This window comes from Hylaeus volcanicus, chromosome 2, assembly GCF_026283585.1.
Source record: "Hylaeus volcanicus isolate JK05 chromosome 2, UHH_iyHylVolc1.0_haploid, whole genome shotgun sequence".
Taxonomy (NCBI): domain Eukaryota; kingdom Metazoa; phylum Arthropoda; class Insecta; order Hymenoptera; family Colletidae; genus Hylaeus; species Hylaeus volcanicus.
Window position 1 is genome coordinate 6,430,939 of NC_071977.1, and position 19,448 is coordinate 6,450,386.

Consider the following 19,448-nt stretch of genomic DNA (forward strand, 5'->3'; position numbering starts at 1 on the left):
GCGCAATTAATTCTTGCACGCATAACTCACAAGTGGGATGGGTAGGAAAGAAATAACGACGTGTCTGTCTCTTCTCACTTGCTCTCTTATCTCCCTCTCGCTCGTACCTAAAATATATATTTGCCTAAAGTAGAGCTACACAGTCGTTTTACATTGAAAAATAACTATGCTTACAAGTAGCCTACGAGGAAGTATTGCACTTTTAATGCAGTTTTCACCATGCCGCGCCGCGGCAGGACGATCGCGATACCGAATCAGGGATTCCTTGGACGCGCGATTTCACAAAAATATTCATCTCTCTCTTCTCGTTTCAACAATATCACGGTTCTAACAGGTATCCTTCGATATATCTATCTGTAACACGACGAACAAACTTTGTCCCTTTGGATCGATCGCTCGACACTCACCCCCGTCCATTTTTATCATTTTGATTCCCGCGATCAACTTTTGATTTCACGCCAATTTTAGATTAGCTGGAAGTGCAACGGATTATCAAAGTGGCTAGCTGTACAGGATTAAAGTAACTCGAAGCTGTGCGCAAACAATCGATACGTTATACCTTCGGTCGCGAGGCTTTGCCGATGGAAGCGTTGGCCAACCACCTCGCAAACGAATACCTCCGCTGATAACACCGGGATTTCTCCTAGGGTGCGCATCGACGAACGATACTGGCACGTGTACAGATTAATTCAATTTCATTCGAATAGTTGCTGGTAAATAGAATCAGTGCGTAGTTGTAGATGATAAAAGGGAAGAGGACTGCATTTATCGGTCGAAAACGTTACGAGATTTTTGTGCTAGTATCTTCATCGAAACGCAGAGTTTGCAAGTACAACGACGCAAGGTTCTCGTTGCTCGGAGTACGACGATTTTCGATACACCTTCTATAACAATGCATACGGCTACGCGCACGAGATTTTTGACAGCAGAACCGACACTTGCTCTGTTCCGCTTTCAGTGCGCACATAGCTACGTAACCGCCCAAATAATTGTCGACCTCTCAAGCAGAAATTTCAGTCGACGTCGTTACGCGCAAGTATAATTAAACTGAATCTCGCATACTCAACCGACCCTCCTCAGAGCTCCTTTAGACGAGGCATTCGTCGAGCCTGAGTTGCGAGTACCTCGTTCAAAAATGCTCTAATATTCTCCAACCATAATGCCACGCACAAGACTACGTTTTCCTTATTTGTCTTCGTCGTCGATCGTAATCCAGATTTTATAAAAAGTGAGTCGAATTGGCGACGGCTCGATGCGTGGCGACGCACGTCACGCGCGTCTCGAGCGGGTAGCGACGCGCGTTGCGACGCATCGCACGCGGACCAGTCGAAATTATATCAAAAGGAGAATTATCAAAAAGACACCATTCGAATCGAGTCCTTCCGCCAGATATTCTCTATGTCGGAAGAAGCACCACCTCAGGTATATCGCAGAAGTCTCTAAAATGTCATATAATTTATTTGTATATATATATATATATAGGTGTGTATATCTCTGTATATATTTATCGTTCATGTGTACGTAAATACAGGATGCGAAAGATCGTCTCGTTATTGGCCAACGATTAAGTAACCGAAAGAAATATTGAAAGACTCGGTGCTGTATCGTGAGCAGTTTTTGTCGTTGCGATTACAGTTACCATCACTTGATTTTTAATAAAAACCACCCCTAGATGGAGGTTACTTATATTACTATGCCTAACGGTCTCAAAGACCTCATGATACATCATGTCCACATAGTTTCTCGCAAAATAAGCCTCTCTCCATTCGTAACAATGACACTACAATGTTCCTCGACCACCCAAACTCGAACATTGACCAGCAACGAGACCGAACCGACCCAGCCTGCACACATATGTATATATATTTATGTATATATATATATGTCTTTTCTAAATTCAATAACGAATATGTATATGTATATATTTATGTATATATGTATATATCAGAACTTTGGTTTTGTCTTATGTCGACCAGTCGGATCAAAAATACTCGAAAGATACTCGACTCTACGGAGTACACTTTCTAAAGATATACTCTAACCCGTCCTAAAGTCAGGCCATCGTTGGGGTTCAACCCCCTAACTGGCCATTTTGTTGCTCGTTCAATGAAACGTGGGACAAGTCCTTTCGGCTCGCCTCGATAAAATCTGTTAAATCCGTGATCATTCCGTTGCGCCAAACCCTGTACACCAGATTCAGATTTTTGTGCCGAAGAAGGAGAAACATCGTCCAGGTGCTCGCTTATGGGATTGCTATTTTTTTCATTTATAACAACCAGATTGCAGATTCGATGCATTTGTGGCGTCTACCAAAGTTGGGCAGTGAATACTTTGCGATTACTTCTAGAATCATTGCTAAGATCTTGACTTGAGAAAATTCCTCATCTTTATCTTTGACCATTTCTAAATTAGAGTGCATCAAGAGAGTTCCTCGTCTCCCGTTCTTTTTTGGAGATGAACCTTTCTTGCCAACTACGCTTGTAATTTACAATTGTAATAGAATCGTGATAGGGCACCTCGACCGCCCTACGTATGTTTTGCGTGATAATGCACTGCGTTGCAGATTGTCATGTATCTTTAACGGTAGCCGATGAAGCGTGGCTGAACAAGATCATTAAATTATCTATATTTCTAAACCGATCACTTTCTTTCACTTAAAGTCCTACACAATCATAAATCCGAAATCCGAGTGCATACGTTCTGCATAAGATTTGCATACGTTTTCCACGTTCCCATGTGCCATGAATACAAAGAATCCCCAGTCTGCTAATAACCACCGGATAAATGCTGTTTTTTTAAAAATGTGTCAAAAAGCTTCTCGCGTGGACGTTCTTCGTAGTCTTCGACCTCGTATAAGAATTTTTTTGGTGCAAGAAAGATTGAAAAGTTCGTGCGCGGATTACCCTATGGTTGTTTAACGTATATTATTGACTATTGAATATTCATCGAAGTATTACAAATAGAAAATTGCGACGATTAGAACGCGTAAGAAAAATGCGATCGGTATTGCTTGTTATTATGTGGCGCAACGGAATCACTGTAGGACGCGACATTAACAATCGTTTAAATCTATAAACTATCCAACAGCGTTTAGGAGTAAATACGTTCCCGTACGAAGAGTTTTACGTTTACGTGTTCAGAGGTTGTTCTACGATGTTACGTATTCTGGAAGAAGATCCTTCGCCCTTGTATGCGATTCCGTCTAATTACTTGTGCGATTCCGTCTAATTACTTGTGCGATCCCTTGTCGTGGCACACGATGTGAACCAGCCTCAAGTTTTTCAGTGTGAACAGATCGTCGTAAAACTCGTGGATATCCTCCTCTCTGGCGATTCCTTGCGCCGATAGTTCGAGGAGTTGTGGCACCAGAGTCCTGGACCTCTCGATTCTGAAAGGATACGTACTTTAATGAAATATCAATTCGAAGCTGAGTTAACTTTATTAGTATTTCTACAAGAAGTAAACCTGCGATATCGTCAGCGTAATTCTTACTTGTGATCGAAATTCCACGTGGAGAACAGGATGAGGTCCTCCCTCGACCTGTAAGGGTTGATCTTGTGTCTCTGCCCATAGACGCAGGCATCGGCTTTCCAGACGCCTCCGCACCTAAATTCACCTTTGGGATTACATATAGCGACGCAAGACTTCCATTCCTTCGTTCGAATCCTGTAAGGACAACTGTCCTCCTCTTCCTCCTGCTCGCCCGTGCTCTCCTTCTCTTCCTCCTGCTCGTCCGTGCTCTCCTTCTCTTCCTCCTGCTCGTCCGTGCTCTCCTCGTCCTCGCTCCTCGAATGCACGTTCGAGTTCCTCTCTTGCTTCTTTCTCGTCGTGCCGTCTACGCAGGATTGGTCGCTCGTCCCGAACAACCGGAAGTACGTGCTGTCATCGAGTCGGTTCAGCCTGCAGGGGCAATGGTCGTAACAGGTCGACGAGTCCCGCTCGTCGACCGACTCTGTCGAGTGAATCTTCGCGCGACTCCTGTCGAAATAGTAACCGAAGTAGTGGTCCTCTTTCAGCTGCATCTTGAAGAAGGCTATGACGTCGAGCAGCCGCTTCCTCGCCCTGTGATCGTTCGCGAACGTGTCCGACGACTTGATCTGATCGATCGTTTTGTAGAGGTAGCCTCGTATCCTGTCCTGGCATCTGCGATGCATGTACGCCTCCTGAGGAACGAAAGTTTCGTGAGTGGCGAACTTTGATTCCAGCCAGAGGCGTTGCTAGGTATTCTATGCCCTCGGGTGGGAGATTATTTTGATTCGAATGAGTTTCAAACACGGATATCTATTGTCGAACAAAAAGTGGAAGGTTTCACCTCCTATTGCTTCACAATGGCCACGTGTGGTTGGAGGTTACAGGTTTGGCAAATTATGACGAACGAGTGAAAAATCTCAAGGTTCGCGGTTTGCTTCCTCGAGTCTTAAGTTTGGATTAACCTTACGTCTCGAGGCAAATGGTGTCGCTTTAGGTGTCGACATCACTCGAGGTCCCAGGTAAATAAGGTCGACGCATGTTGACGTTATAGAAAATTGCTTCCATTTTCTTCGTATTCAAGGTTGGTGAATAATTCAGGGAAATTTCGAAATCATAATTTAAACGAATTTATTGCTCCTTCGGTTGTCGCTGAACAGCGGACTTTATGTATTTATGGCGTGCGTTAATATGGAAAACGTATGCAGCGCGTGCAAAATATACTGTACAAATTAATATAACAATATGAATATTTCATTTTGCATAAGAGCAGATATGTTTTTTTATGCAATCACCGTGTATGCATAAAATCAACAGTCCAGCTGTCACTGATAATGGGTTACAAATGTTCGTTACTTCAAAGATACATTTCTCTCTCTCTTAACAAAAATAAAAAATAACTAGCTACGGTACTCCAACAGACCGCTTGATCATTTTTTTCATCGTTATCGAGCGCTAGTTGCGAAGACTTGTTTGGCAAATAAAAAAAAAAAAACACCAATAACAATATAAACACGAATAGCTAATCGAATTTGGTCAATAGATTTCATTTTGAATGTAATTGGTAATGTAATTTCTTTTGGCAGCGCGGAACGAGGCTATTGTTTTCGTCAAATCGCCGATTGAATTGCTGTTATTGTTCCGTGCTATATCAAATAGCAGCTCGATCATTCGCGCGAATCCATCGATGTTAATTTATACCAATCTGGATACCGATATATCCCACTTACGGGGATGCATTAGTTCAGGCTGTCGATGCTAAAATAAGGCAAAATCGAAATCGCCCTGAATCTCTAAATTCCGAAGGGAGGAACGGCTGGAATGATCCCGATGTTGATCATAAGGAAGAAAGAAGGTCAAAGGCGGGGGATCGGTGTGAAAGGGGAAGCTAGACCGCGTATTTTACCAGCAAAGCTAGCTGATCCTGGCCTTAGACGCGAGGATATTCGGTATTAGGAGGGTAGCTATATAGAAGAGATGGTTAGACGTGGAGCCTGCGGGAAACAGGGATTTCCTGATAGTGATGAAAGGATTGTGGCGGTGATCGAGAGATATCCGTTACATTCATCGTATCTCCCAGATTATATCCGGCGTTATTCACGCCAGAGAAATGATGGTGCTTCCAAGATCTTTGCAAAACGACATTAACCTCTGCGCAGTGTTTCGATAAATCTTCGTAGATGGATATTACGTGGCGCAACGTTACTTTCAAACTAAAGAGAAAATGTTAACGTTGGTATTAACATTATAAATGCCCTAAAAAAATTTTATCTTGAAATCTTTCCCAGAACTTTACGAACAAAGAACACCCCGTGCAATAAGTATTAGACAGACAGGCATTCGGGGTAGAGGCGATAAAAACGGATTGCACGCGAACCTGACACGCGGGCAGATAGCGATAACGATCCAATTAATTATACCGTAGAACCGTTAGGCCAAAGGGTCGAGATTTCGAGCTGAAACTTGACGCGCGATAAATGGCAACCTTGCGGAATTAAAGTGGAGGCGCTGTAACGTTAATTAGTCTGAGCGATATTGGACGTTGCAGGGCAAATTCGCTCTCGTCAAATTGCATTATACCGTCGACATTGAGTGCCATATAATACTACGCGCGAGAGTGATTCACGGTGGACAATGTCCCCAAGGTTTTCGTCGGCTATTTCGTTTTACACATGTGCAAACACTTCGCATATATTTTGCATATATTTCTTATATTTGCGTACGCCACGGATGCATGAAATCCACAAAATAATATTTATTACATTAGTCGCGCGTGCACAGACCTCCGAAAAATGTCCCAAAAATGTGAAACTATCGAAACTTGTTTACGCAATGTGATTTCAAGAAATGGACATTCAATCTTTACATAACTGTTACATAGTTTACGCGGGATTCTTAAACGAGCACCCGATGACAGCATTTATGTCGCTCAGCAGAGATCACGTAGTTTCCTAATCTTAATAATAAATTGCATAAAGGAATTGAGCGTGAATACAACCGTACCGAGTCCTGGATAGAAGCTATTTTATAAAGCAGCGGCCCTTAACATTTTCGTCTCGCGACACGGTTTGAAAAGACGATACATACATTTCTTTTGGACTCGCGACACAGTTTGGAAATAGAAAGGCCTGACACAGTTCTTAATTCTGAATAATTATAGCAACGAGACACACGCGCGAGGTAAAAACAATCCCCCAATGACGAAAGACTCACTTTGGTCGTGTAGTTGGTCTCCAATCCGCGGAACCACTCCGGATGCTCGTCCCTCGCAGTGAGCGCAGTCTTTGAATCGTCTTTGTTCAGCGCACTATTTAAAATGGCGACCTTCGCCTTAAGGTTTTCCGTAAGGAACTCGGACGCCTTGGAGCCAGCAGCCAGGAAATCGATGTTGACGCGCCTCAAGGCGTCGTACAAGAGATCCGCATCTGTAAGCAAACGTTAGGTCTCGAGAAGCTGTATTCCACGATCAGGCTCGAAGGCCTGGCTCTACATCCTTCGCTGGGCAAATGTTTATAGCCGAGGATGCACGATAATGGCTCGCATGATCGTCGAATCGTGCTCAAATAACCCTCGAGTGGTGGAACCTTTGACACTTGGAGCTCCCTTGGAAAATAATTAATAATGTCGTTCAGGTCTCTAAGAAGTCGTCGTTTAGAAATAGTTTAAATCTAAGAAAGGAAAAACAAGTCTTTGACTTTGATCGTTAACATAATATACTAACCGCTCAACACTTTCTCGCCAGGCTTTTGGACGATGAGCGTCGTCTGAGGTTCCAGCGTGCAAAAGTACTCCTCGTCGATCAGCGTTCCGTCGAGCAGGAAGACATTGACTTCGTCGATGTGGTTCGTTATCTAAAGACATAAAACACTTCCTTGGTTCGGCTTCCACGCTTAGGGGCATTTATCTCGTCCATCAACGTTTCATTTCGTACCTCCAATCGCTTTTAGTCACGACTGGTTACCGAAATCCTCGCGTGGAACGTGATTTATCACGTGCGATTAGTTCACGTTTCCATCGAGAGACGATTTAGTTTTCTAATATCATTCTATACTTGTTACGCAATCTCGTGTTGCACTCGCATTAACTACTTCAATTCACGAAACCCAGAGCGATATAGAATATTACAAAAGTTTTGCTCATCGTGTTCTGTATGTATAATATTTCATTTCAATTCGTTATGCTGGTAAAATATAAATAAAGTTTATTGGAGTTTATTTAGATTGTTTCAATTTCACATTCAATTACGAAACAATAGCCGGTGACATAAAGTCGTTTCTGTGTAAAATTGACAGTCAACAATGAGTTAAAATTGTATAGAAAAAGTGCTTCTCGTTTCAGGTAAAGGTTAAAAGTTTGGTCGTGCGAATGGTTGTCGAGTAGGAAGAGCTCCACGGGAGGTCCCAACCCCTAGGAATGACAGCCGCGTGCGCGTCCAGGAGCGAATCGATGGGGTAGAGATCGAAAAATCTTGGCTCGGCTAGGGAGGGTTGGCCGCCAGTCTGGCTTTCGGTCCAGCGGACTGACGACCTTGACATTGAAGCTACTCCTTGCTCGTGGCCCGGCTGGTTCGATAGAGCTGCACGCTGCAGGCGAATAGAATCTGGCTCCAAGGTCGCGCCGCAACCAGATTAACTTAGCCGCGAAACGTGCGTAACTAACGCTTCGTGTAAACCTTCATCCTCTCTGCCGTCCGCCTTTCTACTGGTAATTAGACTGGCTAGCCCTTGTTGACTTCGGCCATCGCGATTTCCAGAGCACACGGACGAATTACTGCGCGATGCACAAGGTAGTTGCGCGAAAGGCTATTCACCGTCTACTATCCTTAGTTTTTCGATTCGTCTGTCGTCTACAAATGTAGATTCTATAAATTAATGGAATATGTTGCGAATAAACTGCACGTTCATGGGTGAATGAATGAGGTATCAGGTTTATCGTGCAACCACATCCATGTATAACGAATCTTTCCAATATTCGCGCGTTAGTAATACTTAATTGACCTATTTTCCAGAACGAAATAATTCGTAAAATTATATTCCATCAGAAATCATTTATTTCCTCCAGCGTATCAGCTCGTATCGCGATACGAAACAAGATTCAATTTTTTCCTGAATTTCGTTTTTCATGTATCATACAAACGTATCATGGTCGTTTCCAATTGGTCGTAAATGGCAATTTGTTTCATTAATTATTCCTCTGGGATATGGGAACCCAGCGTTCGCTTAAGCTCAAGCTTTAGCTCAAGCTTTGGACACATCCGTGTATCCGTCTCTTTTATTTTTCATTTAGATTATAATTCCATTCGAAATCGTCTCCCGTGCAGTTTCAAGTGGATTACCTTGAATGATCTCTTTCAACATTTCATTTTTTTTTTTTTTACAATTTCCTCTGGGTTTCTCTTTTGACTCGATTTCCAACGGACTGCTACAATTTCATAAGCCGACATTCGATACAGGCTACGCTACCGTATTCCTTTCTGATACTAAATCCATTTTCATATTACTAATTCTCCCAGCGAAAAGTGTACGAAAAATGTGCTTTTACGAATCGTTAACTCAGAATTCCAGGATCGCGGATCGTGTTAATAAAACTTCCAAGGGAACGTCGATATTATCTTCTCCTGATTCGTCTTTGCATAAACACAGAAAGAAGCTTTAACGTGAAATTAACTTGGACGTCATCCAGTCACCGAGGGCTGTCGCGTACTCCATTACTCGGACAAACAAGCCGTACAGCTCCGGTGCCCCGAATATTTTGACGAATAATTTAATTAAGGACGTTGATTTCCGTTCGGATCCGAAGGAAAGCGAACGCGTTCCAAGCGGTCGGAGCTGCGGTGTGCGCGAAACGGCGATAGTAAAATTGGGGTGGCACGGTGAATGGGACGAGTCTTAACCAATTTTCGCGTACATGACGTGGGGTTGGCCTGTTTCCGGATCGCCCGGAACGAAATCCCGATATGGCGACAACGCGATGGGTCTGGGCGTTACAATTCTCCTGGAGCCGCTGTATAGATCAGCTGCGAGGCATTTATGACCCAGTTTCAACCGGCAACTTTTATTATAACATGTAAAAGCGCGGCGTCGTGCCGCGATACGGTTTTCATCCGACGTGGAACGAATCGCTAGGAAATAACTTGGCACGGTTGGGAACCGGACGGGATCGATCGATTAAGCAAACGCCCGCCAGCGGCGATCGATGACTCGATACTCACGTTCAGTTTCGCGCAGACTTTCTGTTTCAGTTCCGGGAGAGTGCTGCAGGCGACGCCGAACTTCCGCGTGCGGTTCACGTCGGTGACCTTGAACCCCTCCACCTGAAACATAACCCAATTACCGCGGTTTCGATAGCATCGAGAACCGAAACTCGGAAACGTAATTAAAGACAACAAAGTCAGGTAGTTCCAGGTGCAACTACACGGTTCAAACTCCGAAAACAAAAACCTCTCTGTCCTTGAGCAAAATTTGGCGCGTGTCGTCCCGGATCCGTTAATTGGGCTCTTCGGTGGAGCTTTACCCAGCGGTCCCTGCGTTGGACAGCTTTCACGTGTATTGTTACATTATTCATGAAGAACAGCTGTTCGAACGAAACGCGATTTGTGCCCTGACTCATTGTTTATTATGCACGGATAACGTCTAATCTTAGATTCCTGATTCGTGACAGTAACACAATGCGGGAGCGGCAAACTTATGGCCGTTCCGATGCAATCGAGTGCATAGAGAAATGTACCGTAACAGCGATAGTGCATTAGTAACGCGCCATTGTAGGTCGCTGCACGAGTCCTCCTCGCGCAACAATTTGTTCAGCCCTCCCCTATAAATAACTGTCACGCATATTCGCGGCAAATCGAGTTCGTTAAATTCAATAAATTCTAACGATAAATCATTTCCCTCCCGTGACGTTCGCAAAAACTAACTAGTATTCGTGTACAGCGTTCAAAGAAGTTATCACCCGCGAATTAGCATTTAATGAAACGTTCGCCAGAGGGAACGGACGTAGAAACGGACAGTTTCATTAACGTGCGAACGAACCGATTTTTAAATGGCAAGGTCCCTTTTCATTTTCATTCCTACGATCTTTTATTTTCATTCGGTTTGTTTCGTTCAAAATGACATTTGATAATAAATCTGAATAGTATTCGTGAATTTGGCGAGTTTCAAAAGTGAAAGACCAGAACAAATATTAAATTATCCGATCTTTAATAGTCTCGAGACAAAATATTAAATCTGTAGGAATTCTCACGAGTTTTATCCAGACAGCGAACGTGTTACAACTCTCTGCTTTTCGCATTTTTTGAAAACATACTAGAGTTATATAACTCGAGACCTACATATGGAATAATATCTTGGTCAATTTCTCGAAGCGATACTAGTTAATCGCCGCCCGTGAAAGTAAACGTTAACATCGAGGCCGTGAAGCTAAATGGAGAGACCAAGTACCACGAGGACTGAAGATCAGCCGAGGACAAAATAATTTTTTGGAAAAAAAATTAAACCGACTTCAAAAAAGGTACAGTGAAAAGTATGAAATAATTTCTAGTTAATTTATATGAATACGCACTAGCTCTATATATAATTGTTTAAAAGTATGGGAAAATGCAATGAAAAGCATGAAATAATTTCTAGTTAATGTATATGAATCTGCATTATCGACCAAACACACTGCATTACCGAGAGAGTAATTTGTATTACCGACCGAGCACTCTACATTACCGACATAGCGATCTGCATTACCGACCGAGTACTCTACATTACCGACATAGCGATCTGCATTACCGTCCGAGTACTCTACATTACCGACATGGCGATCTGCATTACCGACAGAGTAATTTGCATTACCGACCGAGTACTCTACATTACCGACCGAGCACTCTACATTACCGACAGAGCACTCTACATTACCGACATAGCGATCTGCATTACCGACCGAGTACTCGACATTACCGACATAGCGATCTGCATTACCGACAGAGTACTCTACATTACCGACATAGCGATCTGCATTACCGACCGAGTACTCTACATTACCGACATGGCGATCTGCATTACCGACAGAGTAATTTGCATTACCGACCGAGCACTCTACATTACCGACATAGCGATCTGCATTACCGACAGAGTAATTTGCATTACCGACCGAGCACTCTACATTACCGACATAGCGATCTGCATTACCGACATAGCGATCTGCATTACCGACCGAGTACTCTACACTACCGACAGAGCACTCTACGTTACCGACAGAGCACTCTACATTACCGACAGAGTACTCTACATTACCGACAGAGCAACCTGCATTATCGACATTTTCCGACACAATTTTTGTGAAAAAATCTGCCAGATGCTTTGGTTGGTCTAAGTTTGGTCTGATAGGTTATCTATCGGTAATGTAAAGTGCTATGTCGATAATGCAAATTACTCTGTCGGTAATGCAGTGTGCTCGGTCGATAATGCAGATTCATATACAGTAACTAGAAATTATTTCATGCTTTTCATTGTACCTTTTTTGAAGTCGGCTAAATTTTTTTTCCAAAAAATTATTTTATCCTCGGCCGATCTTCAGTCCTCGTGGAACTTGGTCTCTCAATTTAGCTTCACGGCCTCGATGCAGAGCGCTATGTCGGTAATGTAGAGTACTCGGTCGGTAATGCAAATTACTCTGTCGGTAATGTAGAGTGCTCGGTCGGTAATGTGGCGTGCTCGGTCGATAATGCAAATTACTCTGTCGGCAATGCAGATCGCTATGTCGGTAATGTAGTGTACTCGGTCGGCAATGCAGAACGCTATGTCGGCAATGTAGAGTACTCGGTCGGTAATGCAGATTACTCTGTCGGTAATGCAGTTCGCTATGTCGGTAATGTAGAGTACTCGGTCGGTAATGAAGAGTACTCTGTCGGCAATGCAGATCGCTATGTCGGTAATGCAGAGTGCTCGGTCGGTAATGCAAATTACTCTGTCGGTAATGCAGATCGATATGTCGGTAATATAGAGTACTCGGTCGGTAATGCAGATCGCTATGTCGGTAATGTAGAGTACTCGGTCGGTAATGTAGAGCACTCGGTCGGTAATGCAAATTACTCTGTTGGTAATGCAGATCGCCATGTCGGTAATGTAGAGTACTCGGTCGGTGATGCAGAACGCTATGTCGGCAATGTAGAGTACTCGGTCGGTAATGCAGATTACTCTGTCGGTAATGCAGATCGCTATGTCGGTAATGTAGAGTACTCGGTCGGTAACACAGATCGCTATGTCAGTAATGTAGAGTACTCGGTCGGTAATGTAGAGTACTCGGTCGGTAATGCAAATTACTCTGTCGGTAATGCAGTGTGCTTGGTCGATAATGCAGATTCATATACATTAACTAGAAATTATTTCATGCTTTTCATTGCATTTTCCCATACTTTTAAACAAGTATATATAGAGCTAGTGCGTATTCATATAAATTAACTAGAAATTATTTCATACTTTTCACTGTACCTTTTTTGAAGTCGGTTAAATTTTTTTTCCAAAAAGTTATTTTATTTCACTCTTTTTAGTGGCAATCTATAACGAATAGGTTTCATGCAATAACAACAGTTATGAGCAATATACAGGATGACCCAAAAACGTTGGAGGTCCTTGAAAAGGCTTGTTCCGCGGGGGAGGCGGGGCCTATGCTACCGCAGGCGCTCCACCGGCATACTCGCGCTCTGATTGGTCGGGGATTTCTGTCTTTTGGTAAATTCCTTGTCGAGCTACACCAGAGCATAACAATTTCGCAACAACAATGATTTTAAACAATAAAAGTGTCCATAAATTTTTGCAAATGGGAACATCACGAATTCATCTATTATGAAATGCGGAAGGTTCCATGGCGCTCGGTATTTTCCTCACCGAGTTACATCGTATAATAGGAATTTTGCGACAACAATAGTTATAAACAATACAGAAATTCATAAATTTTTGCATCTGTGATCATTGCGAAAACCTCTCCGGCAGCAAAATGTAAAGGGTTTCATCGATTTAATCGGTTTCAGGCCAAACATACGTGAAATAGTACGCTTTTTGCGATAAAAAATGATATAAAGTGGTAACAAATAAGACAAGGACAAATGTTTTGTTATGGGACCAAATGGCAAATGCTCTTCCAGATGCAAGAAGTTTCAATCTCATTGGTCCATCCGTCTCGGAGTAAGAAGCAAGACAAAATGTTTCTGTTTAAAAAAAAAACGGGTTAAAAATGACAAATCACAAAATGTTTCTTTTACGCGGCCAATTGGAAGAAATATTCGACAAGGTACAAGAGGTTTCACTCCGATTCATCAAGCCATCTCGGCGTAATCGGTGAACAGACATTAAAAAAAAAAAATGTATATATATATATATACATGTCGAATTGAGTAACGTCCTCCTTTTCGAAGTCGGTTAAAAATGGGATTCGTCGTGGGACGATGGGGGCTGAGAGCTTAATGAAGTCGAGCAAATTCCGATTCAGCTGTTCTGGCAATGACTCCCGTGTGACTCGATAAGCGACGTCACGAATAGGATCGGAGGCAGATTAGCGGACGCATAATTGGCCCGATAATGTTCAAGGTTGTCTGAGTGAAAAGCCGCGTGTCACGGCTCCCCCGACTGACCCACATCGCGTTCGATGGTTTTTAATCGCGGTCACTCGGAAATGCAAAGCACGTGGACCTGAAAGTCGTCGCGACGCTTGCAAGGCAGAAATTTTGCCGATGAAGCGCGCCTCCCACGCGTTATCCGGTGTCTGATAAGGGAGCTCGTTGCGCAATCAGCGAGGGGAGCAAGAGGGGAGATGCTCGTTTTTATGAAAGAAATATAGATTTCCTGAAAACTGTCATGCGTTGCGAGTTTATTTTTGGACGAATTCTGCTATCTCAAGCAGATGCGCACATTCGACAATCGCTCCGATATCTAAATACCATACAACCATAATGCCTGATAACTTTGGTTATTTGTGTATGCAAAATTATCGTTCGATACGGTTGCAAATGTTCCGTTGTATTCTGCTGGTTGATCGAATCATATTTACGAGTACGTCAGATATTGGATTGGTTCCAGCAATATTTGACGCGATATTAGACAAACTAATTCTGTTCCCTTCGACAAATTCTATTTGTATCGAACTACGATGAAAAGGAGTACCGTGAGTAAGCTAATAAAAAAACAAACTTTAATATACTGTCGTCGTCCAAGTAGCTACATTGCTTTGAACACGCGCCATGCCTCATGGCGAACCCTTGCAATTAGCGAGTTTAATTAAATTCTACTAACAAAAGAAAATGAGAATAAATTCTCGTAAAGTGCGCAGCAGTTCTGTGTAACGTAGATTCAATTATGCTGTGGAAACATTTTCAAATTGGACTTCTAAAAAACAAATTGATGCTTTTTTTTATTCGTTTTATCTCGTCGACTAACTTTTATTAATGTACCGTAAGCACCTTCAACTTTTACGTTTATATAATTGCGTGTTGTTCGATTGACGAATTCATGTATTTTAAGTAGAAGAAGGAATCGAAAGCAGTCTGTGTTTACAACGAAGTTTCTGATTCGATTGGATCAATCAAGATAAGAAATTACAAAACGAGTGCTCTCGCGTGAAGAATAATCGATTCGTGACTGCTACTCGGAGCCGCTGCTCAAATGTTGCCAATGCAATCTAGACACCGTTCCTATTATGACCACAACAATACGTTATCGAGACATTAGTGCCACAGACGTGACTGTCGTTGCAGAGTACGTACTTCTGCAAGCAAGAGGACCGGGAACAAAGCAAAAACAATAGACACCCGCGACGTCTGTACGATGAGCCATCGACAAACGTACAGTCGAGATGGGCAAAAATAAATTTTCAACAAAGGAGCGAAGGATAAACGATTCGTCGTCTGTTGTTTATGCAACGAAAAGTACGTCGTAAATTATGTAATCAATTTATACTTGGCGTGATAAATGTTGTGCACATCGCGAGGAATTAACAAAGAGTTTATGCATTTATCTAATCGTCTTTCTTCCTCCTCGACTCAAAGGCCACGAACGCAAGCTTCCTCCTGCTAGAAAGGTATTTGATTCGGAATAACTAGCTCCTTCATTGTTATCCGAGTCACAAAGGACACTATCGGGAGCCCCGACAGATAACTCCAGTAGGCGTAAGAATCATTTCTCTCGAGTCAACCTTGCTGTCGGAATCTAATACAATTCCACCAGAGATGTGACCCGTTCGCGAAGAAGATAGCGGTTCAAATATACAGGCAAACTTCCAGTAAACCTCGATTTTACATGGATCGTTTAACTCAACTTTTATAAGCATGATCCTGTCGCCAGCAGACCGCCAACCCGCTGGGAAAAACTCATTTAGCGACATGTTTCAAACAAGGACTTGGCTCGAAACAGCATTCTTGTTTGTTCGGAGGATTAATCGATTTTTCATATCAAGTCTCCGTAGTCTCAAGATCTTGATATTACGTGCTCGAAATTTGATGGCGCTACTCGAGCATTTAAAAAAGTCTTCACTCCTCGAGAACACTATAAAGGTCAGGGAATATAACTTAAAACTTCAAAGGAGTTTTCCTTGGAACGAGTTTCCTTGACCTGGTGTTGATAAAATCTCGAGAAGTAATCATGCGATTGGCTCGACACCTTGCATGCATCGCGGAAATGTGTGATGCTCACATTTTTCATTTAGAAAATTCATTTTAATCGCAGGACATATAGTTTGGTTTAGATGTATCAGCATCGGAGTGGTATGTGGCTTCCAATGTTTGTTTTGTTTTTCATGCCGTACCTGACGACCACGCAAACTGTTTTCTATTAGTCGAACATTCCGTTACACCAAATACCTCGTCGATTAAACGTTAACTTCATTCCGGAGTAGAACCACAAAACCCGAATGAATGAAAGCTCGAATAACTATTTGATAGAATAAACTATCGATAGGATTTTCAGATAATAGAATCCCTCGTGATATTCCTTGGATATTATAAATTATATACGATTGTTTCATGCATTATTCAATTTCGTTCCACGTAAAATATTTCTGTATTAATTGACAATATTTGGATCACAGTAGAAATAGTAACATATGAATAAATGTACTCTTAGTATTACGGAGGTTGGAATAACTCAACGCTGGTCCCGTTTAGCGTTCGGATAGTTGATATTCAGCTACTCGAGACTCGATTGCCCGTGACCCTCTCACCTGTTCGTCGAGAACAAAACAAAGCGGACCCTATCCTATTCCGCACTCGTTCGAGCCACTTTGGAGCTTACGCATGGTTGCGATTCATTGTTTACCTCGTTTCTCTCTGGTACCTTGGTGAGTCGTCGAAAGCAGCCGTCGAGCGACACGACAGTCCTGACCGTTGCGTGGCGATGGGCCGGATGGGTCCTGGGGCCAGACCGGTATCCGGAGGCTCGGCACGCCATGAGCCGAGGCGTAGGAACAAAAGTGGCAGCGAGTAGACGGCGGACTGCTCGGCGTCGAACAGCTGGCGGCGACCACGGACCCCGACCTCTTCTTTCTTCGACCCTGACAGTGAGACGCTTATCGGTCAGCGGACGGAAGAGGGACCGACGCTGATTGAACGGAGAAGAAACACGACCGCGGAGTGGGAGATCGGAGTGGTATCGCGCGGAGCCGAACGAGGCGGAGGAAACTGGACGGAGAGGAAAACCGAAACAGAAAGCGAACTGGAAGCAACTGTTGCAGCAGCGATCAACCGAATCCACAGTGCCCAGGAGTCACGCGCGTGAGCACCGACGACGTAGGGAGAAAAGGACGAAAAAGGGTGCGCGGAGAGAAGAAAGAGCACTACCGTCGACGGATCGCGGGGAAGGAATGACGGCGACGCGCGAGACGAGGCTCGAACCGGAGAATGCACCGGGAAATGCGCCTGCGAGCTACCAGCCAATCCTCCGAGTCTACTCCACATAGATGGAGCCACCGGATGGTCCCACTGTCGCATTATCGCTCCTCCGACACTCTGCGCCGTGTTCGACCAGCTCCGCTTTCCAGCAGCGACGGACGTCGAATCCAAAGTTTGCTGGCAGATTTGAAACTTTCGGAAGTTCCCGATTGAGATCGAGACGAGATTGTCTTGGAAATTCTTGATTGCTTCCGATAGGGTTGATATGGAGTCCTGATGGATGTGGGTGGCCAAGCAAGGTGGGGTAGGCGTAGCAGGAAATGCATTTTCAAGTTCCCAGAATAAAGATGCAAATGCTTGAGAAAATGAAGAACAGATTACTCCTCGTAAATAAGCTTTATTCTAGATGTTGTAATATGGAATGATTGCGTAGGAGCGCCCTAGGATCAGCTCTGGCTCTTGAAGTTTTGATTGGTCTCGAATGGTTTGATCCAAGTCTTAATAGGTTTCGAAACTTTCCAAGATTTTGAATAAACGAGTAAATGCATTTATACAATCAGGCAGATTTAGATTCATTTTTCTTTAAGATTTACGTAATTTCATGCCGTTTCATTTTCACCTTACTCGCCTTACCTGTAGAATCATTCCCTGAAAGGATGCCCACCTGTAGGGCCTACAGTCAGTGCCATAAATATTCGTACCCTCTGCGTTTAATGAAAGAATTTATTTAAATTAAATGATAAGTTGTAATGAAACATTTATTTAAAAACATCGAACCTATCATTTAATTTAAATAAATTCTTTCGTTAAACACACAGGGTACGAATATTTATGAGACTGACTGTATATGTATATACCTCTAACACCTTACACATATTGAAAGGCGAGTTGCATTTCTTGGCAAGAGAATTCATTTTTTGTATCGATTATCGAATGGCCCACGATATATCCTGCCTGATTCGACCCACATTACGCTGGTTAATCGTAGTTTAACTATACTTAATACATACGTACTTGGCTATGATTTCCTTTGAGCTCTACAGCTGCCGCAAAGCCTTCTGGGCATTGTGGTATAAAAAAATTGTTGGAATGTTGTAATGTTGCAACTATATCTGCAGCGCCAGTTCCTCTATTCGTTATTCAAGAACCTTTCCAATACTATAAATCCTTACATCTGAAGTTTCACTGTACCTACCAACAGTATTCCTGAGAGTTTCGTCACCTACCATCCTTTTTTAATCCATCTGGTGCATATAATAATATTATAGTAAAATCAGTGGATCGTGCGCGCGGCCATGACATTGTTTTTATCTAAAATTTATCGTCCAACACTTCCAAGACGCCATTAACGTGCCTCGCGTATTGGGAAACGTAATTCCACGTACTTTCGTAATCGTCTGACGAATTGTAATTTAATTTCTCTTTTAATTCCCAGCTTCGCCACTTTCGAGCGTTATTGCACGCTTCGTTAAAAAGTTGTTCAACGAATTCATTGCGAATTAATTAAGTATTCGATCGCTGAGCATTCCGAGGCGAACCTCGTCGGTTCTCGAGTTTTTATCGTGTTTTGTTAGTTGCGAATTTGGTTAACAACAGAATTCGGAACGTATTTGTTGAGCGTGTTCTCGGAAAAAACGGCGAGTATCGGTAAACAAAATGGAACGCGTCTCCGCATAATTACGTTTTTCCACCGTCCGCTTCGAATCATTAATTAGTTCACCGGAAATTTCGATCAATTAATTGGACATCGATCGCCTCGTCATCGAGTTTCAAACTTGGTTTGCGTTATGCTTTTAACCTTGCTGCTCTCTCGAAGCCTAGGATGGTTATTCTTGAACTTGCTTTGCTAATGCTATCTAGGGCGCATCGTGCGCCGATTCATGCAGAAAAATTATGCGATACTACCCTAGTCGGTCCCCTATTGCGCCAAGGTCTCCTTCAACGTCAGCCCCGCTGTCTGTCTCGGTTTATATATAGCTAAACACTTCAGCCTATTAAAGAAACGTTTTGCATGAGAATGTTAAATATTTAACCTGTGGCTTTCACGTGGATCCTTTGGATAATCAGATTTTGAAATTTTACTTCCTTTTTACGTATGTATATCGGTTCTTTAGCTAAATGA

General features: G+C 43.0%; 1 protein-coding gene across 3 annotated transcripts; it reads right to left on the reverse strand.

Moving 5' to 3' along the window:
* Positions 1 to 63: 63 nt before the first annotated feature.
* Positions 64 to 18,042, reverse strand: LOC128872616 (DNA fragmentation factor subunit beta). 3 transcript variants are annotated; one of them, XR_008456229.1, is made up of 7 exons: positions 16,755 to 18,041; positions 9,680 to 9,781; positions 7,190 to 7,319; positions 6,682 to 6,893; positions 3,493 to 4,163; positions 175 to 3,388; positions 64 to 107 (listed from the first exon to the last, which is right to left on the reverse strand). XR_008456229.1 is itself a non-coding variant. In XM_054115482.1 (6 exons), the coding sequence occupies exons 1-6, from the start codon at positions 16,884 to 16,886 to the stop codon at positions 3,229 to 3,231; spliced, it is 1,389 nt and encodes a 462-aa protein (XP_053971457.1). In that variant the 5' UTR covers positions 16,887 to 18,042; the 3' UTR covers positions 64 to 3,228. The 3 variants fall into 3 exon arrangements, 2 of the variants coding, with proteins under 2 accessions (XP_053971457.1, XP_053971456.1); XM_054115482.1 differs by having other exon boundaries at positions 64 to 3,388; positions 16,773 to 18,042; XM_054115481.1 differs by having other exon boundaries at positions 64 to 3,388.
* Positions 18,043 to 19,448: the final 1,406 nt, after the last annotated feature.